At 41.3% G+C, this 23,406-nt stretch overlaps 1 protein-coding gene across 1 annotated transcript in view; it reads left to right on the top strand.

The window, feature by feature from the left end:
- The window catches only part of PDE11A (phosphodiesterase 11A), a 327,882-nt gene that overhangs the window by 264,120 nt on the left and 40,356 nt on the right, over positions 1 to 23,406 (top strand). The window contains exons 14-15 of the mRNA XM_032479754.1: positions 8,342 to 8,432; positions 11,795 to 11,895. Of these exons, the coding sequence (XP_032335645.1) occupies positions 8,342 to 8,432; positions 11,795 to 11,895 (192 nt within the window). The remainder of the gene's footprint in view (positions 1 to 8,341; positions 8,433 to 11,794; positions 11,896 to 23,406) is intronic.

Genomic DNA, 23,406 nt, shown 5'->3' with positions numbered 1-23,406 from the left:
TTCCTCCTTCCCTCTTATCTCGGTGAAAGGGCTGTCCTGTCTGAGCCTAATCCTTTCACCTCAGCCTTGGATCCCTTCCTCGCTCCCTCCTCCGGGACCTTGCTCCATCAATCTTCCTCTCTGCCCTGTATCTTCCTTCCCTTGTCTACTGGCTCTCAGCATCCTATTAATATGAACAATTCTCCTCTGTCTTGAAAAGACCCACCTCCATCCCCCCTTCTCCCTCTAGATTCTGGTCCATTTCTCCTCTTTCCTTTCCAGCCTATCTTCTTGGAAAGTTGTCTGTTCATTGTCTTTACTTCTCTCCCACATGGCTTCCAGTCCTGACCACCAGGGGAATGGCCCTCAGTAATGCCACCCGTGGCCTCTGGTCCCAAAGCTGTTGGACACTCTTATTGTCCTTCTTTCTTGACCCTTCCTGCCTAGAGACACATTGTGCCACTTTGTCTCCCAGACAGAGGATTTTCATCCACCTTTCTAGCCTTTCTTCTCAAGGTCTCTCTCCTCTTGCCCCAGCCTTTGTGGGACGTGTTCTCTCCTGTTCTGCTGCTCTAGGTGATCTTCACGCTGCACCTCTGCCCATCTGCTGCTCAGCCCCAGGCTTTGGACCATCATTCTCTGCTTATCTCCAGACACTTATTCCAGCTGCTTGAGGAGCACCTCCTATTGAAGTCCCACAATCACCCCGATCTCAGCCTTTCCCTTTACACTGTCCCTTTTTCTCTTATTCTCTATCACAGTGAGTGGCACCACCGGAAATCTGGAAATCCACAAGTCATCCAGATTCCCTCCTTCCCACCCCTCAAAGCTGACATCTCTGCATTCTTATGGTAACCGCTTCTTTGCATCCCTCCCAGATCCCTGCAACCAGCAGCCCAACTCTCCTCCCGTGTTTCCCCCTTGGCATTTCAGAATACTCTTTGTAATTCACAAAGCTGATCTGATCGCTCCTCTGCTTAAAAGACATTACTGGCCTCTCATGACTTTCAGAATAAGGTTCAGATTCCTTAGTTTAGCCCCTCAGGCCCTTTTCAGTCAGGTTCCTGCTTGTTTATCTGGCCCAGTCCCCACTCCTCCCACCCCCACCCCATCCAGGTTCCAGACACAAGGGGCTACTTGAAGTGCTCAGTGGGGTCTGGGTAGTTCCCCTCTCCCGGCTCCTGGCTCCTGTTCTGCTGCTTGCTCTGCCCAGAATGCCCTCCCCCTTCTTCTTTCCCCAAAACTCTGAAAGCATCACCCGCCAGGTTCGATCCCTGATGCACCTCCCCCTTGTGCATTTTCTGTGCGCACATAATGCTCTGGCTATGCTTTTTCAAAAGTGTTTGTCCCCACGTCAGTTGCCGATTTACAGTTGTGTCTCCGTGCTCTTTTTCTGGAGTACCCCCGCTGTACGGCAAGTGCCAGGAGCATAATAAACTCATAAGGAGCGTTCGCTGAGTGAAAGAATGAATGATAAATGCATGAATGGATGAGGTTTTAACAATGTTAATATCGTTTTTCAGTGAAGTTTCCTGATTTCTTAAACAAGTGTGACCTTTTATACATTATTATAAAACAGTTTTGATAAACACAGGTTTGATGTTGTGCTAAAGACAACAGTGTCTCGGGGCCTAGTGGAGTGTAAACTGTGTACGCTTTCATTACAGGGTCCGACAGTTACTTATGGCTGGGGCCCTCTGCCTGAGTTTTATTATTTTTTTTTAAGATGCATCTTTCTCGGGCCAGTGGCATCATTGTCAGTGTATCTTCCTCAAGCGCCCTCTCTCCAGCCCCCCACCATTCTGCCACTTAGGCATAAAGAATTGTATCTATAAAACAAAAGTGGGCGCCTAGTGGGTTCTTTTAAGAGTCAAGTGCACAATGCCCTCAGGTAACTACAACCCCCACCCCCGGGAGAGCCTGTGCGTCACACTGAGAGAGCCAGCCCTTCTTGCTAGTTGACCTCTCAGCTCTGTGGACCAAGAGCACACAGCTAATCCAAACCCTGCTGACCATAATTTTATCTCCCAGAAATTCAGACCTGGATTACCATGAGATTGACTCAGTTAGCTGTTGAGCTCCAAGCTGCAGGTCCACACAGTCTTGGAAGCTGAGGTTTCCATTTGGGGAAAGCTGTGATGATCACATCCCAGGGGGATGAGAGAAACAAGAAAGTAAATCTGCAGAGATGAGAGGAGAAGAAAGTCAATATTCAGCGAGAAGCAAAGAGGAGATTATACAACCCTAGAGAAAGAGGAAAAGCAGGCTTGATCCCTGGCTTTCCATATCTCTGCTCCTATTTCCAAGAGACCCAGCCATGCTTGTGACAGTGGGGCTCCCTCAGAACTCCTGGCATCATTTAATCAACTTTTTTTTTTTTTGGTGAAGCTGGTTCTAATTCACTTATGTTCTTTATAATGAACAGCCCCTGAGACAATGAGAAGAATTACAGTTTATTCCTTCTTTACTATCTCAGGCACTCACCAACATCCCTGTAGGGTAGATATTTTTGTCTCCATTTTACAGAGGGAACTGGGCCTCAAGAAAGTAAGTTAACTTGCCCAAATTCATACATCCAGAGTGTGGCAGAGTGGTGTTTGGACCTGGGCTATCTGACTGCAAAAGCCATTCTTTAACCACTTTATCTTACTCTCTTTCATGACTTTGTGATAAATATCCAATTATTATTACAGTTTATTGGCTGCCCTGTCATATATGTGAGCTCGGAAAACTAAAATATTCTCAACATCCAGAAAATCAAGATATGGAGTCATAAAAATCATAGAACTAAACTAGACCTTGGGAGTCGTATTTTTCAATGACTTAATTTTTTAAAATTGGAAACCGAGGTCCCCAAATATCAAGTGACTTGTCTAATACTGAACAGCTGTGAGATAGGTATTAAGTCACTGATAGTAGAATTCAGATCTCTTCTCTGCATCCCTATACACCACATGATCAAGTCTGCATGTTCCAGGATGGTCTGATGTGTTTCCGTACAATGACCAATCTTGTACACCGTCTATCAGCTCATGGGATGTCCGTAACCCTGCCCCTACCTAATAGAGTCCCTTTTGAACTTAAAAGACCAAATGCCACCACCATTCAACCTCAGTTAAAATTTTCTTCAATAAATGCTGAAAGGGACCTTTTTACATCATGGTGAAGTACCTGCCTTTTTAATGATTAGAAAAAGATTTATTCAGCAAGTGTGCCACTGTTTAGGAAAATCCCTAGAAAGAAATCCATATTCTTATTTCCTTATTTATTCCCCATTAATTGAGTGCTTTCTAAGTGCAAAGCCATTGTGCTGGGCATTGTGGGAGAAATGAAGGCGTATGACAAGTAGTCTCTTCCTTTCAAGTTTTTACAGTCTAATTCCAACCTTTCCAGTTATTTGGAAATGGGATTTCAATGCACCAATTATTATGTGGCAAAGCATATGCTACCTTTTTTTTCACATATAAGGCTATAAAGAAACAGGAGACATTTAGCAAGGGACAAATTACTATATAAAATGCAAAATGCCTCTACAATAAAAAGTTGTGATTTTAGTTATAGCACAGTATGATTTATTCTCTTAGCCTTTCTGATAAGTGAACCTTTGCATTTTCATATTTGATTCTTAACTTTAGAGTATCAGAGTGCGTGCAGTGAATGATCAATAAGTAGAGAGGGCAGCGACCCCATGCTTCAGAACTGCTCTGTCACACCCCTCTCCTGCTTTCTCTGGGGACAGTGTTTCCCACTCATCACCATCTCTATTACAGCTGCCCCTGATGATGAAATATCAGTTCTGAGCAGCTTTGTAGTGTATTCTCCTAGGAGACTTCTTCTATTCATTTCTAGCATAATCTCTTATACTCATTTCTTGGGAATGAAAACCCATCTTGTCGCTTTCGGCCAGGTCCCAGAAGTGAAATATGGGAACACATTAATCTGCCGTGACAGCCTAATCCCATTCCTCGCCACCTCCCAACAATTCTCAATTTCCTAATTACCTTTCATAGTTTTCCTTTCAAAAGTCCCCTGTAAGCCATGACTGCACACTTCCATTAAGTCTCTTTTGCAAAGAACATGCATATCTCGGGAGGTAAGGAAGGTCCATTTCCTTTTGCCTGCTTGTCTTTGGCACCTGGGCAAGGTGCTGCATGCCTATGGGGACAGGATTTTCACATTGAGTTTTCTTCTCCTTAAGTTTCCCCTCAGTGTGCTGCCTCCAAAAATGAAAGACTTTAGGGTGTTGGAATGACCTAATCAACAATGAGCATCATGAATAATCTCAGGTGTAACTCTTCCTCTGCTTAAGGGATCTGGTTTCTCTTCTCTTCCTCGCTCCTTCTCTCCCCCTCTCTCTACACACCCTGCGTCTATATGTAATATTCTTACAGTTACAGTGTGTGCCCCAAAGCTACTGAGATGATGGATCTGCTTACCACAGACAATTAAAATGAGGTATGGGGTGGGGAAGGGTGTAGCTTAGTGGTAGAGCTCGTGCCTAGCATGCACAAGGTCCTGGGTTCAATCCCCAGTACCTCCATTAAGAGATAAATAAATAAATAAATACATGATTACCTCCCTCAAAAAATAAAAAAAAAAATGAGGTGTGGTGTTAAAGTCAGTTTTTTACATAAGTGATTGAGGGCTCCCCCCCCCCCCCACATTTTACATGAAAAAGTGGAAGTAAACCTTTACACAAAGTAGTTACGTGAAAGACATATCCTCTTTTAAAAGAAGGTTTTAATCAAGTAAAATTGGTTAATACTGCATGTTCGTTTCCTTCCTGCGGAATCACAGTACATATTTTCACTTACTGATGCCGCAGAGAAATCCTACAATAAAGGAACAGTTTAACTTTTAAACACAGCATTTCCCAAACATATTTGACCATGGGACCCTTCTTATTTCTGCCCATAATGCCATTTAACATTCCAAAGAACTGTAGAATACTTTTTGATAAAGTTTATCCTAACAGATACATTTTATTGTTTGCCACTTTTGTCGAGTTTTATGATCATGGACTTAACTCTTGCGGTCCGAGGAGGTCCATAGCATGTGTGTGAGTAAAGACAGGGACAGGCAGTATTCTCAGCGAGCCTTGGTCTGAGAGAGAAAGCACCAGGATGTTTTGCAGCCTTAGAAAATCTGACAGAGACCAACTCTAATAGTAAATAGCAAATACAGGAACCATATGGAAATTGAAGCATTCTTGCTTAGATGATTTTATTCTAGAAAGTTCACAGTAAAGTTAGTATCATGCTCCATTCTGTGAATCCCAAGATGGCACTTTGCTTGCGGAAAGGTGAGCACTGTTAATGCAAGTCTGCTCAGAGAAAGTCTCCTACACAATTACGAGGACTGTGAGCTTCCTGAGAGTAGGAGCTATGTCTTATTTACCTTTGTATTCCATATGTCTGCAGTCTCCGATCATAAGAGTCATCTATCATTATTAGGTAAATGAATAGTGGATGAATGAATGAATTAATTAATTAAAGACTCTTCATGTATTAGTCTGGTTCGGTTGTAAAATCTACATATTTTGTGATTAACAGTACTGTGTTAATACAGGGCGTGGGGAGAATGTTAAGGTGGAATTACTAAAAGGAACAAAGAGGGAATATGAGAATGAAGATGTTTAAACCGAGGATGGTTGGATGCATTTGCACAAACACCTTGAGATTCCTATGAAACACAGCAGTTTTGAATCCATGTGGATCTGAGGGAGAGGGGATGAGCAGCATAAGGTCTCCCCTGGTTGAAGGAGGAAACATCCTACTCATCCTGAAAAGGGAAAATATTTCGTGATTTGTGGTCGTCTAGCTGATTTAACCTTGTGAGTTCTGCTAATGTGATACAGGAAGGGATAAAAATTTTGCATCCTGATCCTACTTTGCAACAATGACTCTGTTACCAGGATTCATACCAGTAACTGGGCACATCTGGTGTGGCCGTTTAATAGAAACAAATCACAGGAACCTGAGCCTGTGATGAGCAGTTATACTAGTAAAACTTAGAATTCAATTTTGAAATCTTCTTTCATTGATGGCAAGCAGCTTGGCAAAAATGGAGAACTGAATATCAGAAATGTGTAAGTTATAATTAGCTTTCTCATTATGTAATGAGAAAAAGCTTCAAAACTTGGTTTCCAACCTAGAACTGGTACTTACTAGCTTTGTGACCTTGGAAAAGTAGCGTAACTTCTCTGAGCCTTGGTTTCCTTATCTGTAAAATCAGAAAATAATACCTATTTCATGGTTGTTGTCAGGACTAGATGAAATAATGTATTAAGGTGTTAATACGTTGCCTAGTGCATCATCGGTACTTACTCATGAGAGCTATTATTATTCATAACATTATTATAAAGTGTGTTAACACACTTATTACTGTCAGCCTTCCAATTTGAACTCTAATCTCTAGACATACCACCACAACCTTATTAGCCAAGCAGCTAATGTTTTTTTAAGCAACTACTCCATGCCAGACATTTGGATGTGATATGCATATGAAATATCCTAGAATTTCAAAAGCCAAGACAAATACAGCTAAAACAATACAGTGTGCATTTTGAAAAATGTACTTTCATAAAAATGAACTCCATATTAGAAAAATAGTAACTAACATTAAATATCAATCACTGATTACTAAGATTAGCCTAACAAATTTTCACTTATTAAATGATACAGATTAAGGCAAGATTTAAAGAAATCATACTACCTGATTAAAATCAGTACCCTCCTTACTAATCCTATTCCTAATAATCCTTAACCCTGCTGTTTTCTTCCAACATGTGGTCTGCTCTGAGTCTTTCCAAGGATCACAGGTCCCCTGGGGCCCTAAACTGGCCATAACCTTGGGCTGCTTCAGGCTGGACCCAGAGGGCAGTTTATGACTGAAATCTTTCACGTTGCATTAAATGCAGTCTCTGCTCCTCTCGCTAGCAGGGCAGACTGTGAGCTGGCAATTTCCAGCGTTTCCAAGTTGAGGCCAAATTGCCCTTTCAATGTCTAAACTCCCTGCAATGAGCAAGAAGGGACACAAGGATCTACACGGGTTCTCAGCCAGAGTTCCATGACTGTCCTTTAAACCATAGGATTCTCAGGATGTCTCTCAACTCAGAAGATGTTCTAAATCCTACTTCAAAAGAATTGGCAATGACATAAATGAACTTATCTACAAAACAGAAACAAACTCAAAGACATGGAGAACAAACTTATGGTTACCAGGGGTTAAAATGAGTGGGAAGAGATAAATTGGGAACTTGAAAATTGCACTTCTCGGGGAGTGTTGGAAATGTTAGCTATCTTGATTGTGGTGGTGGTTTCATGGGTGTATACATTTATCAAAATTCATCAGATTGTACAATTGAAGTATGTGTAGTTTACTGTACAGGAACCATACCACAATAAAGGTGTTTAAAAAAAAGAGTTAGCAATGAACACCCTGAAACATTTAAAATAAACACTTGCCAAACTGACATTGTTGAGGAATAGGTTGTTCTACATAAGCAAAATTTACAGATAATTCAAAATAATCCTTTCAAGTATCAATTAATATTTTATTGCTTTACAATGGACATATCTATGTGTTTTAATTGTTGATTAATAATTAGTGTAGGCTATAGTCTACTACCTGCCAGCCACTATGATAGGCACATTCAAATATTGTATTGTATTCTCATAACTAACAAGTGACGTAGAGAGTATTATCATAATTTTAGAGACAAAAAATTGATTCTTAAAGCAACTGAGTAACTACCCATGGCTATTACCCAAAGTTGAGGTCTGACTCCAAGCCAGGGAACTTTCCAGAGTTCAACACTGAGATATCATAGTATGACCATGGACTGGAAAACCATAGTGGAAGCTTGTCAACATTACATGTAAAGTCAATTCAGTGGGTTCAAAATGTTCACAAGGTCTTTTCCCATGGAGCAGCAAATATATCTGGTGTACCACATTCGTTCTGGACACTCAGAAGCTTTGTAAGGTTTAGCTCGTGAAGTCAGCCCTGATCCCCAGAGCCAGGAATTATGTCTCTTGTCCTCACATCATCCAGAGCATTTTGACTGGACCTGGAGCACTGTCTAGGGGATTTGTATTGTATGCTCTGTGCACTATTTTCCCTTAACCACATCTCATCTCCCTTCCTAGCATGTAAATTTCTTAGCAGCGTGGGCAGTCTTTTTCATGGTCAAATCATCCACAGCATCCAGCCGAACACATAGAAGTTTCCCAAAAGTTTAGTTAACAGATTTGTGAATGACACAAGCAGTTACCTGAGAATGTATCTGCTCACGGTCCTTTGCATAGGTATCACTGACAGGAGAAGGGCCTTGGTCACTCATGCTTCTGTCCTCTTTCAGGAGTGGCTCTGCCCTGGCCCAGCTCTATGGAACCTCCGCTACCTTAGAGCATCACCATTTCAACCATGCCGTGATGATCCTTCAAAGCGAGGTACAGACCTATGTTCTGCTTCTCCCCTTGACTGAAAACCAATGATGTTTCCTCCTTATCTTTCTTTGCAGTGCTGCAGGTTGATACAGAAAATTGGAACTATTGGACCTTTTCTTTGTGGCTTTTAAAAAATTCTTTCAGATGCCAAGGATCCTGTTCAAATTTTCCCTGAGCTGATTTCATTTGGGTTTATTATTGACTAGAAGGCTTTTCAGATTCACCTAGCGGTGGAAACTGCCTACAGCTTGTCACCAGAGCATGATCTTACCTTTCTTAAGGGTAGAGAAGCCACTAACAGATCCAAGTAGTGAGTGGCCCAACATTTCCATTTTATGAAACCCATTTTAAAAGATGGTAGAAGCAGAAACAGGGTGAGAAAGTCACACTTTATTAGCATAATTGAGAAACCTATAAAAGAGAACAGAACTTAAAATTGCTGGGGGGACCAATTTGAAAGTGAGAACCACAGCTAGACTTGAGACCCAGGGCTGAGGCCATATGCTTGTTTTACTTCATGCAGCATTGCAGGAGCTGGAAGTAGTCGGTCTTTTATACTTTTAGCTCTCCACGGAGAAAAAGGAAAACCGCTAACTGACTCTGGCTGAGGTGTCTGAGTTTGAAATTGCCAGGAAAGGGTCTGTTTAATTTTCTGCAGGCGTACAGGCTTTTTTCTTTTTTTGAGGCCAGGAAGGGATCATCTGTTCCCCATTATTTGTCAGTTCTCTAGCTGTGCCATTAATTATTATTATTATCATCATTAAGGCCCTGCTTCGCTGGAATAGCATCATTAAATATGGAGGTTTTTTTCCTCCAGCCTATCTCGAGAAAGCATGTCTTTTGCAATACCACCAAAGCCTTCCTCGACCCTATAAAGGAGAGTCAGCACTCCGGAACCTGAGCACAGCTGCGGAAGGCAAACCCGCCAGGAGAGATGTATTTTCAGTTGGGAAAGAAACACCAAGGGTTAGGCTCTCAGTAACTCTGACAGAAACCAGTATCCCAGCATCTGTGGTTCTGGAATTCTCCTACGAGAGCCACATCTTAGCTGCGTGCTGTGGAGGAGAGAAATAGGGACAGGAGGAACTGGGGATCAGATTACATTTTCTACACTGGTAACATAATGGGTTTACACCCCTGACCCCAGACATCTCCACCTTTGTAAACAGGATTATAAACAGGATGTCACGGTTTTCTCAGAAGGTCATTTGTTTGTCTCCCCAGGAAAACAAACCCCACTAACTCAGAATCTGTCTTCCTACAAAGGAGATACATCAGTTGCACTTCACTCCGGGGTTCTCTCTGAAGAACGCAGAATAGCAGTAACGGCACCAGGCACTGGTGTGTGCAGGCCCCGCCCTGGTGCTTCCTCCCAGCCCCCTCCCTTCCCATCAGGCCCATCAGAAAGGCTAAAATGCAGGTGTCCTTACCACCCCACTCTCCGACTAATGCAGAGGCACGGAGTGGTTAGACGGCCTGAGGACAGTTGCTCCAGACCTTTCTTTATCCACATTTTGGTTTTCATTTCATCAATACCACTTCTCCCTAAACAACGAGTAGTGTTTTAGGGAGACTGATCCTTTTTAGAGAACATACCCTTGAGGCATAGTAGAAGGCCAGTTTGCATGTAAACCATACACTGATTGCAATTGACCCTTTATTATTATTGTTGTTGTTGTTGTTGTTGTTATTGTTATTATTATAGCTGATCCAGCTAGCTTTGTCACTCTGTTAGCTATAAATTGTGTTAGTTACTACATGTCCTTTAAAAGTAGTAGAATGCGCGCTCTCACGACACAATCAAGAGTCCCAATTCAGGCCAGATTTCTCCCGGACTTCACATTGGATTTTACTGTAACTTGCTCCTGATAGCTGTATTTCTTTCCCTGAGAAATGCATGCCATGTGGCTGAATCTAGAGGATGACTTTTCCAGAGCTTCCAACCGCTTTTTCCCAGGCCTCAGTACACTGGCCTGTGATTGATCCTCGGGGCAGGGCTCAGGCAAAGAAACCTGGGCAGAATTACGGTGTGGCATTCCTTCAGTTATTTGTCTTCTTCCTAATGGCTGAATTAAGGGTTTGAAGAGTTCATTTGAAAATTATTATTAATATTGGACTTGGTCCCAGGTGGAACCAATATACTCTAGTCTTTAAGGAGTGGTGGGCTCACCCAATGAGATAAATTAACTCAAGGGAGCAGATTATCATCTGGTGCCTGGTAGGTAGTAATTTACTAATTGATATTCTGATTCTCTGAAAGAATTAATTTGCCTCTCATTGGAAAATGTTCCCAGGCAGTCATTTCACTGCTTTCCTTCTGCACCATTTTCCAGGTCTCAACACTAGGTTTAAAACTGGTCCAGTTCTCAGACCACATGTTTATGAGTTCATATTTCATACTATGAAAACCTGATAAATGAAAAGTCCTGACTTTTGAAGCAAATTAAGTGAATTGTCAGTCACTTTACAGGAAGTTTTTTCCCTTTACGAAAAACACTGTGGAGCTGTCTGGTGTAGTTAAAAAGTTTGGATGAAAAGAAGTGTGCTTTTCAAAGGTATGGAGATACAGCTGGATTTGCAAGTTGTTCCAGGCAAAAGTCATCTTTAGAACCCTACTGTGAAAAGAGCAATATCTTACACATTCTAGCTACTCAGTAATTATTCACTGAATTTCACACACTTCATCCAGATGTATCTTTACAATTTAACACAGGGTTTCTCAACTTTGGTGGTATTGTCATGTTGTAAATCTTTGTTGTGGGGAGTGTCTGGTGTATTGTGGGGTGCCTAGCAGCACCCCTGACCCCTACCTACTAGATGCCATCAGTGTGACGATAAAAATGACTCTAGGCATTGCCAGAAGCGCGCATCACCCAAATCACCCCTGTTTGAGTCCCACTGGTCTAATGTTTTTTTCTCTTCCTTGAAGTCATTTGTTGCCGTAGCAGGTACCTCCAAAATGCCAACTTAAGTCTTTACTAGTAAGACTAGTATGTATTTTGGGGTCAGAAAGATTCCCCAAAGTTTTGTCACCTTCTCTGCTCAGTAATTCCACAGGAAATGGGCAGTTAAATGGAGTGTTGGCACAAATGTATCCTTATAAGTTCAAACATTTTTCAGTTTTCTCTTCAAGACTAGACATAATAAAGTGTCCCTTGGTAGTCCTCTTCAAAAATGACTGCGCTTCTGGCTTTGCTGTGTTTGCCAGGGAATCTGTGTGTAGTTGCACAAAATGTCATTAAACTTTTTAAAAATGATTTTATCATGTTTCTAGACCTTTTTTAAAAAAGTATATAGAAAAAACATGTAGTCACCAAGCTCAGATTGAATGTTGTCTTTCGTGACTTTTTACTTTCTCGTTCCAGGGTCACAACATCTTTGCTAATTTGTCCTCCAAGGAATACAGTGACCTTATGCAGCTTTTGAAGCAGTCAATACTGGCAACAGACCTCACGCTGTACTTTGAGTAGGTATTGGCATATGATCTACTTGACAAATGGATATCTAAAGTTTCATCCTGTAATTAATTTTCAGGTCTGTATTGGGGGGTGCCTGTTATTCTAGCACTGATATCAATGTGTAAATGAGCTAAACTTTTGTTGTTTCTTTTTCCCTCATCTAAAAGAACTTCAGGAAGGTGGTGTCTATGAAACAAGACAATCAGGGCTACAGTCACAAGATTTATATCTTTCTTCTGTTTTATGAGCCTGTTTTGGGGACTCTTGACTGAAACTAAGTGACAGCCATTTTAATTTTAGAGACTGGCAAAGATTGCTGTTTCAGACGATTATTTGGGGTCAGATCTCTAATGGTGATGACGGTGCTAATGAAAAAGATTTGGTGCTGAAAGAATGACGGGAAATCCAAGCCCTCATTCCTTGCCTCTCCTCCAGCTCTCTTTGTCAGAAGAGCCATCCCCTCTTTCCCAAAGCTCAGGCCTCCACCTGAGCTGGCGGTTCCACCCCTCTTGATTCCTGCGACAGCTGCTCCACCAGGTACCACCTCTTTGGGCAGTTTGGTGAGCTCCTCCTTCACTGATACGCAGTTTTCTCTTATCTTAAAGACCAGGCAACTTCCCTTCCTTAAAAAATTCTTCAACTTAACACCATGGTCTTTAATTGCTTTTCAGTTTACCTTTCATTTCCTGTCCACTTTTTAAAATAAATGGAGCACATTAGTAACTTTGTTCTTCTAACACCCATTTGCACTTTGAAGAGCAGCATCCACAGCAAAACATTGGATGTTCAGAGGTCACCAGAGATTTCCTTGTCCCCAAATTCAATGTCTTTTACTTATTTCTGATGTTTTCTAGCTTCTTGGAGACACTGGAAGGTTTGCTGACTTCTCATTGTCAATTTCTACTCTCTTTTCTTCCCCAACATCCACATGCCTTCTTCTCTCCTTTTCTGGATCCCTTATAATTTTCTTTTCTCCTTGCACCAACATGTGAGTTCTTGAACCTGTGTTCTTCCTTCTCTACTCTGCTTAGACTCACTCCCCTGGCCTCAGCTCTGTGTCACCTCCGTATTGTTATATTGAAGACCCTGAAGTTCTTCACTCTACTCTCCCTCACATTCCACACACATATCTCCAGCTCCCATCTGGAGAGCCTTCAGTGGTCTCACTGCTTTCAAAGCAACCTCTAAACTTGGTTCGCCTGTTTCAAGGTTCTCCATAGTCTGCCCCCAACCACTTTTCATTCTCATCTTCCACTTCTCTCCTGCATGATTTGTCTACTCCAGCCAGACTGGTTTACATGTTACCCTTTGAAAACACGTTATGCAGTGCCCCTTGCGCCCCAGTCATACCAGTGTTCCTACGTGGGTCCTGTTGCTTCACTTCCCCTTCTGGCCGGACTGTCTTCTACCACCCTTTCCAGGAAGCCTATGTCACTCCTTTTGGATCTTACGGCCCTTTGGCATTGCATCAGTTAGAATTAGATTCAATTGTAAGGGACAGGAAACCCAAAATAATAGTAGCTTATTTTTTTGTCATATAAAAGAAGTCTGGAGAGAAGCCACCTCCAGCTGGTAGAGTAGCTACACTGAGTCACCAGGGACCCAGGCTACTTTATCTTTCTGTACTGCCACTTTCCACACATGGTTTCTCCCTTAGTCCCAGAGAGCTACTCAAGCTCCAGGCATAATGTCCACATTCCAGCTACCAGAAGGAAGGAAGGAACTAAAAAGAAAGGGCCAAAAGTGACGCAAGTTGTTTTTTAAGAGAGTTTTTTTGGAAGCTTCATGTAACAATTCCACTTACATTTCATGGGTCACAGTTTAGTTACTTGGCCATCCCTAGGTTGAAGGAAGGTTAAAAAGGAAGGCTTTATTTTGGGTAGTTATATGCCCTGTTAAAGACTAGGGGTTCTATTACTAAGAAAGAAAGGGAAGAGAGACATTGGCGTAGACAACTGATAGTCTATGCCACAGGTATTCATGGTTGGTCACTGGTGAATGGGTTGTCATATAGTACAGTGGAAGGAGTGGAGGCTTTGGAATTATATTGATCTGTATTTAAGTCTCATTCTGGCATTCTAGTTAAACCTGGTGTATTGAGTCCAAGTGTCTATGTCTTCTCCCTTCTGAAACTCCACTGAAATGGCACCAGATAAATTTAAAAGAAAAACTGGAAAGGCATAAATCTGCATGGAGAAAGGGAGAGGGCCCACAAGGACTGATAAGAGATGTCAATGCATTTGTGGAAGATGGAAGGTCAACTAACAAATGGTAACTGATCTAGCAGAGCAGAGTGGAAAGTGGGACCTGTAGGGGAGGACCACTCTGAGAAGCAAGCCAGTTTGCCCTGCAGAACCATGCTTGGGGCTTAGAGACAAAAAGTACTGTGAAAAGTGAATGTGACACTCAAAGCTTAAGATGAGATTACTAAAAGCCAGTTTTCAGAACACTCAGAGCCCACAAAGTTCTCCACCAGCCTAGCCAGATAACTCCCTTTCCTCTATCTCTGGAGAAGGCCATGGGTTTATTCTCTGGAGAGTATTCTCTGAAGGCCATGGGTTTATTCTCTGCTTTCTGAAAGAAAGCACCATGGAATGAGAAAAGTTCAAGGTGTGGGTGAGATGCAGAGCTCAGAGCTGGGGATGAAGTAAAATGGAACAAGTCTCTGAATTGAAACCCGGAGCCAACAGCCTAGTCACCCAGAGCCCACAATCTATAAGACACACACCCAGGGTAATCAGATTCAGCAAATGGAAATACAAGAAGGACAGTTAAATTTGAACTTCAGATAAACAATGAAAAAAATTTTAGTCTAAATATATCCCATGCAACCTGTGTGTGGGACACACATCCACAACTCCTGCTTAGCCTTTTAAAGCCTCACACTTACACCCAGATACCAAGGATCACAGAACATTCAATGAAAGCCTCCCATATGAAACAGAGGCCAATACAAACAGAAAATAAATGGAATTTAGGTAAGGCAGGGAGAGGAAGAAAACAAAAACAAAAAACTATTGTTAACATCCTTAGAGAGCTAACCTATTGCCTCCATGAAATAAGAACAGGATGTTTAAAAATATAATAATAGGAGCAACTCTAGAAGGAAGAGCTGCTGGAAATTAAAAACATGATGGCCAAAATAAAAATCAAATGGAAGCACTGGGAAATACGGTCAAAGAACAATAAGACAGCAATACGAAAAACACTGCTTTATTTGATTATATGCTTTTTAGTACTGTTTGATTTGTTAACTATGTGCATGTATTACTTTGATAAATATAAATTTTAATTAATTTTAAAATATATTTAAAAAGTAAAAATCCCAGCTCACACTACCTAGCTGTGTGTCATCAGACAAATTATTTGCCTCTCTGAGCCTCTCTTATTCATGCATAAAATAGAGATAATACTACCTATGTTATCTGTCTCATAAATGTCTTCTATCCTATAAATGTCTCATATGTCTTATAAATGGTGACGTCTACAACCTCATTTTCCTTATAGCCTATTTAGTTCACATGTTTTGTGGCCATCATTTTGACTTAACTATCCTGATCATCCATCTTTTTCTGAACTGATGCTCCTTGATTGGTTATTTATGGAAGCCTGTTTGTCCCTTTAATATTCTTATTTCCTGTGTCTGACACTTGCAGGATTCTGTGTTATTTTTCTCAGAGTAGAAGCATTTTCCCAAGCCAAGTTTCCAAGTAACTTCTAAGGGAGAAAAGAATTTCAACAGTCAGAGTCCATTTATCAAGGCCTGTTAGGGATGTGACGAGTCAGTGAGTGACCGCTGGAATGCAGTCAAGGAAGTTGGTTGCAACTTCTTTTCTCATTACTCTGCTCTTAATGCTGCAGCCCCTGCTAATGTTTGCTGACTCCCAGAGAAGCTGGCTTGTTCTCTTTGTCAGCATTATTGTTTGTTGAAGTTCTGTATAGCAGCTCATTCTCTAATCTACACCTTCAGGAGGCAGATTCTCTTGCCTGTCTAACGTTGCATTAAAGTATTTCCATTTTTCCAGCCCAACAATCCCTACGGTTCATGAGGGGAAAAGCAGCTACTACAGACTGTCTCCCAGTTGCTTTTATTTCACTAATATACAGTTGTAGAACTGGAAGGGATGTTAGAAAAGATGTCCAATTCATCTCCTTTATTTTGTGGATCAGGTACTAAGCTCAAAAAGGTTAAATAGTATACCTTGGGTCATTTAACTAATTAGTGGCTGAGCTGGAACCCACATCTCCTGTTTTGAGGCTTTTCCGTAATCATTGTATTCCTTCTCTAATGGAAGAATCAATAAGTAGTTGTCATTTGAGTTGGGGATGCATTACATGGTGATACTGGTCGACCTTCCCAGGTGTACATTATTCGGATTAATATGAAAACCAGTGTGAGTGCCCATTCCTCTCCCAAAGCAAAGCCAGGGACGCCATTGTAAAGATACAGTCCCTTGTGGGTCACCACTGTGGTCAGTTGGGCTTGATCCTGCAGGGACTGTCTGAAAAGTCTTGTGTGCTGTACCTCAGGCTTAACCACAAGCCTCCGGCCTCCATCAGCCAAGGCTATTCCAAGGACGTGGAAGCTCCCACACGTTTCCAGGACATGCATGCCTGAAGGGTGGGAGTTCCTACAGCCATTCCCCCATCCGCCTTGTGGGATCAGAGTAGCGCCAGGGCGGGAAGTAAGTGAGGCTCAGGGCAGCTGAGGCAGGAGCTGTGGTGCTAGTTGGAGCAGCAATGGTTGAAGAAAGGTGGCCAAGAGGCTGTGAGGCCACCCTGTACACTTTCTAGAAGTTTGAATTATCCTTCGTTCTTCTGCCCTGATTACTCAAATCAGAAGTTTTGGTACAGTTAAGGTCAGCGCTCACAGCTTTCCTCCCCTTCGAAGGTGGAATTCATTCTAGAAAGGGCCGAGGCAGGCAGGGAGAAGGTCCAGGGCTTTTGGAGGCAGGTTATGACTTATTCCTAGAGGCAGGATTTCCTGCCATGCGCCATAAGGGGGAAAAAAAAAAGTAAGATTCCTGGAAATGTGGAACCCCTTTAAAAACAACCACAAAAACTTGTGAATTTAATTTCTAATGGCTTTGGGTATGCTGGGGATTTTATACTACAAATGATGGGTGAAAGCAGCATTCACAAGTTTAAACAACAAAAAATCAAACAAAACCTCAGTGTGAGGTTTCTAGGCTTTACAACCTAAGTCTGGGGGTTAATTCTTCAGTCTGATTTTCCAACTCATTGAAAACATTTTCCAGTTACTGCTGAATGAGTTCCTGAAATTGATTTCTGTGCCTGTTTCTGAGTTCCTGCAGTGAATATGGCTTTGATAATTAAATAGTAATTTCAGCATCTCAAGCAGGAATTAGATATACCCTATTGGTAACCAGCCGTGTAACTTTGAGAGAGTCACTCACTTAATCTCTCTTTGCCTTGGTTTCCTTGTCAGCAACATGGGAACAGGCCCATCACCCAGACCGATCTTCTGAAGTCCTTGTGGAGATTACCAATGTGAAAGATAACTTGGCAACTTAAATAGTTAAAATTTAAGTAATTTAAGTAATTTAAATTTGATAACATTGATACTTTGAAATACCTTATAAAGAAAAGAATTATTCAGCCAGAAAATGTAATAAAATTTGGACCATACAAGATGGCACTTGCTGGGGTAGACAAAGAGAGAAATCCAAAATTACAAGTGTTAGAACTTTAAAGAGATTTCACAAATGCCCTGTACTATTTGTCTGCATGTAAGTCAACAAAGATGACCTATACATCTTCTAAAATTAGTAATAAAAACAACGCCTAAAATTTCCTGAGTACCTGTTTAAGAGCTTTATGTACACATTATCCCATTTAAGACTTGGAACAGTTCTGTCAGAGCAGGTACTATTGTTGACCTCATACACATGAGGAAACAGGTTTGCAGAGATTCAGTAAATTGCTTGCTGTGTTAAATGGTAAAGCTGAGATTGGAACCAAATATTTGGACTCCAAAATGCTTTTAACTACTCTACCATTCTCTCACAGCTGTCTGTCAGTTTAAGAGTCCTAAAGAGGAAACTGAGGCCACTTCTGGGGACACTTGGGCGCAGAGGCAGTGGTAACGCCAGTTGCAAACCCTCTAGGTAGCAGGCCAATCACAATTCAACTAACTGCAGAAAACATCACCAACAGGGTGGGGGCGGGGTGGAGGTTCCAGGTGAGAGTACCAGGAGTCTCACCAGGGGGGGCGAGACTGCAAGTAGAGGCTCCCTGTTTGTAGTTGAGCTAAGATGGGACATCAGAAGTTGACAGTTCTTTAGCTTTAATACAGTCGTGGAAGCTGTTGCTATCAGGTAGCAGTAATAGTTCAGCATTCGTCCCCAACAGGTTGTGACCGCACAATACTATGTGGCTCACCTACCAGATACCTGCTCCATGCCCAGCACTGTTCCAGGCATTGCAGTGTCTGCCTGTATCACCCCTACAACAGGAGCACTGTGAATGCAGGCGTCTTACTCTTTAGCTCACTCTTAGAGGCCCCAAACCTGACACACTGCCTGGCATTATAAATTCTCAAAATATTAGCTTTTTGACAGTGAATTCTCATACCAACCTGCAAGGTCGATATTGTTATCCCCACCTTATAGATAAAGATCCCTGGGCTTAGGGTAAGTAATTTGCTCAAAGTCATCAAGCTGTCTATGCTTGTGTCTCCATGCCACATTGCCTCAGATCACCATTTAAATGGAGAATTAACCAAGAATTCAGATTTTATAAATCGATTTGGGTGCTCAATGCTTTTTCTGGTTGGCTTTTAAAATTAATCAGGCTAGTCTTCAAATTGAAGATTTTTCATTTCCCTTTGTGCTCTACAAACATTCATCAGCAATTATGGAAAATGCTCAGTCTAATGGCTTCTTTGTCTTTCCAAAGGGATGCAATAAGTAGCATTTCTCAAAAGCATCTCATGATGACAGCAAAATGTACTAAATTATCCTAGATTGGTGGGAGTTATAGTTTGACCATCCTTTTAAAATTAGACTAATACCTAGAACAATTTACGTTATAAAATACAATAGGACCTCAAAAAATGTTTCTACTGCTATGCAGACAGGAATATTCATTCATTCATCATTTAACAATGTTTATTGACCCCTCTATGTTCAGTGTTTCCAGCCTCCACAGTAGCCTGCACCCAACTAGCCCCATATTGGAAAGGAAGAGGATAAATTAATGCATAGTAAGATGTAATGACTTACAAGGATTAACCCATTGTTTTTTTCCAGACATTCTTGTATTTTAACAGAGCTGATGAATTAACCCATGGAAATTACTCTAATATTAAAACAACAAACACTGTGGCAGGTTAATAGAAGAAGTAGTTTGGTACTTTTTGATGCATATCAAGGCATTTTACATACCCTGTCCACACGATACTACAGCTGAATAAAGCATGAGACATTCAAACACTAACACTTATTGATGCCTTCTTTATGCCAGGCACTGTGCTCGCACTGGGGATGCGCAGGCAGATAAGGCATAATTCTTATCTTCAGGGACTCGGAGCCCAGTGGAAAAGTGAAAAAAGAGTCATACCACTGCGGGAGGAGTGCCACGGGCCAAGTAAACGCAGGGGCAACTGGGGCACATGCCATCTAGCAATGCCTTGAACCACTGCTTGGTCTGGAAGTTATGGATCAACTGAACAAATGGTTAGGGCCCTGTATGGTCTAATTTTCTGCCATTTTCAGTATTGAGAGTCATTCTAGTCTTTTCATTTCCTGCATTTGCCAATTTTATTTATGCTGTCAGTAACAGCATAGCATCTAACAGGTAATTTCAGTCAGGTTCTTAGCTGGCCCTTGTGTTATCACTGTTAGTCTAACACAGGGAGACAGTTCACTTTCAAAGTTAAATATAAGACTTTTTTTCCTTTAGTCATAATTACGGGAATTAACATCTGCCTACTAACGTATTATTCCTCTCTGGTGCTTTTACGCCTGAAGTCCAGAAGTCTCTCCAGAATCTGCATTTAGCAATCAATGGCAGATACGTGGTTTGCCTATTGAATGAGCTGTAAGAATCCTGAAAGGACAAAATTCTCCTCCCCTGTCCCCATTCCACCCCATCCACCACACACTCCTGCCACCCTGTCTGATAATTCTGGAGTTGAAATTGCAGGAGAGTCACAGTGATGATTTGCCACCCTGGCAGTAAAGCCTTCCTAACCTCCCTAGACTTCTAGGAGATTCAGGACAGCTCGGTAAATAGACAGATAAAGAATATGTGTACATATATACATGCAGAGTTACATAAATTTACCAAAATATTCCTGATTAAAATATACACAGGACTGGTGATTTCTCACTTTACAAATAAAAGGTGCCTTACAGATAATTTACAAGCCAGACAGATTTTCAGTGTGGTGATGGGTGACTGGTAACCGATCTTTAGAATTATTTTTGAGGGTAATTTTAGCTGTTCTGTTCAAATGATGCTTTTTTAAAGACTGCTATTTTTCTGAGTGGAACATATGTCAGGAGAGCAGGATAAAAGCCTAATAAAAACATATCTGATTATAAATGAGATTTTCCAGTAAGTTGCTTTTCACTAGCTGAGGTATTTGCCATTGTCCTTGAAAACCAAGGTTCCCAGTGATCTGCTTGAAAAGTTAATGATACGGTTCTTCATGACAGAGGAGTCTGGATCCGGGGAGTATTATACAATTTTGTGGATTTTTCAAGTATTCGTTTTATCAGTTCCATGTTTTTAAAAGTACTCCTATTTCCAATAGTTTCATGTATGCTGATTTTGACTCCGTATAATCTGTATACACATACACATACAGATGCTAGAAGGAGCAGCCTTATGGGCCAATTCGTTTCTTAAAAGCACAGTGGATTTCACATTATTGCTGTGTAATGATTATCGCTAAGGGGGAAGTAAGAAATATACCGCTTAGAGTGGCAGACCACCAGCCTGGTCTGGGCCATCCGCAGCTCTTTGAAGCACCCCTTTGTTGCTGATGGAAAGACATCTTCTGGTACCTGCCATGGTACTCGGTCCTGGGTACTTCCTTAGTACAGCAGCCTGCAGTGCTGTTACATCTCACAAGGAGGGTCTGCCCCTGTCTCCATATTCTCACAGCATGCAAGGCTATTTGGCCCCCAAGGTTCATGCTACACACAGTTAAAGAAGGTTATCTCAGAGGCCAGAACTGGGAGGCTAGGGACCTGGAATCTCCAGTCTACCTAGATCTGCCCACAACTGCCCTGGGACCCTGGGCAAATCACTTCATCTTGAGTTTCTTCATCCATCAATGAGAGAATTACAGCAGACTCTATTTCAAAGTTTCCATATACCTCTAATAGTCTATATTTATAATGAATATTCAAATTAAACATAGAAATCATTCTATGACTCAGCAATTTTACATAGCTATATGTAAGTATATATCGATATATACATGTATATATATATAGAGAGAGAGAGTCAAACTTTGGGATGCCAGAGTAAATAGAACCTATCAAGAAATAGCTACACTTTGGTCAGTGGAGAAAAAATAAAATTAGCATGCCACATTTTCCTGAGCTGTATGGAAATATTCCTCCTGTCCCTCCTCGATCTACCGTACTCTAGGGGTAATGGATATTCCTTTTTGTCCTGCTTCAGTGGAACCTAGTTTTCTTATAATATGATGTGAAGCCTATGACTGATTCTGGATTCAGGTGATTTAAAGACATTTACACCAGCTACTTTAGGTATTGAAATTTTCATCATTGGGGAGTTTATTCTTCTGCTGCTGTTCGGTTGGCATATCATAGATTTGCAATTAAAAAAAAAAAACTTCTTTCCTATATTGAGTTAGCTGCTTAGGTAATATGCCTCCACTTGACATCAAAAATATTGTCTCATCTGTGGAATATCCTCTCAGCAGATGTTCCCGTAGTTATGCAGGAAGAGTCAGACATTGGTTGGGAATGGTATTCCTACATTTCCCACCATTTGCTATGTTGTCCACTTGGTTCAAGTTAGAATCTAGTCTTCAAGAATCTGACAGGGCTTTTCTTCAACAGGTTTTAGGTTTATTTTTTGTTTCTTGGTTTTTTTAATTTTAAGCTCCTCAGCTGGCCACTGTGAAGACCATAGAATAATTAGAATCTAGGTGAAACCAGTGGCTGAAGAGATATTTTTTTAAATGAATAGTTTTCTGAAATCATCCTTTTCATTCATTTATCAAGTCAACAGATATTTATCGACCTTCTCGTACATGTCAGGCACTGTTGGAGTCACTGGGGATTCAGGAGTGAACAAAAATGAGCCAGGCCATTGTCCTCATGGAAATTGCATTCTAGTGATTTCTTAGAATAACTTATAGGATTGAAAAGACACCCAGGTGCCTATGGTGACAGGGATGATGACTGACAAGCTCTTTCAGAAAGCCTTCTATGATCTTCCATGACTCTCCAGGCTAAGCCAAGTGCCTTCTTCTGTGCTCCCAGGATACCCTAGGCATGTCTTGGCTGCCTGAGGCAGCCATTATCCCAACAGCTTGGGTTTGTATCCCAGCTCTGCCACTCACCAGCTGTGGGCAGTGAACTCAACCCTTCCGAGCTTATTACCTAACAGTAGCTAATCCTTACTGAGCCTCTACTGTGTGCCAGACACTCCACTAAGTGTTTTACATAAATTCTCTCATTGAATCCTCCCACCAACCCCAACAAGATAGATCCTCTTACTATTACTCTTTACTGATAAGAAAACTGAAGCCCAGCAAGGTTAAATAAAAATAACCTACCCAAGATGAGTCCTGTGGTTAGTAAGTAACAGAACCCAGGAAGTCTACCTGGAACATAGTAAGGACCCAATAACTATTAGCTTCCTCAGGGTGAGGACTAGGGAGAAGCAAGTGAGGTGAGTTATACAAGTGCGGTGTCAGATCCTGTCTGTATTTAAATTTTTGATATTTTATTCATCATGGACTTTCTTGTATTTATGTTGATTTTTAAAGACATTGCATTAAAATATTATTTGTCTTGATTATTGAGTTTGGGTTAATTAAATTTTGTGCCCAAAGTGTCTCCCTATCTCTAGTGTCCCCTCACTCTAGTCCCAGTGTCATTAGTACTGTTGTTAGTATCACATTTGAAGGGGGATTACCAATTTATTTGTTGATTGCCTCTGCTAAACTCAGAGATATTTACAAATTGCATCCATGTCTTGTGTCCATAAAGCCTAGTAAAGAATTGGCACAGAGTAGGTGTTCAATAAACATTTTTTGAACCAAACTTTCTGCTCCACAATTATTCAAAAGAAGACTAATTTCCATTCAGGGAGAAGAAAGAAGTAGATGACCTCTTCAATCTCCATGTAATCCTGTTAGTCTCCTGTGCATCACTGTTGGAAGTAATACTATCAGTGTTATTTACATATCAACCGTGGCTATCAGGGATTGAGTAGTTACTAGTACCAAACACCGGACACACCTCGGAAATTCTCACCCCAAAGCTGGAAACTGAGGCTCAGCAATGTGG

This window comes from Camelus ferus, chromosome 5 (assembly GCF_009834535.1).
Source record: "Camelus ferus isolate YT-003-E chromosome 5, BCGSAC_Cfer_1.0, whole genome shotgun sequence".
Taxonomy (NCBI): Eukaryota; Metazoa; Chordata; class Mammalia; order Artiodactyla; family Camelidae; genus Camelus; species Camelus ferus.
Note: the sequence above shows the minus strand (reverse complement) of the source record. Positions and strands in the feature narration are given on the sequence as shown.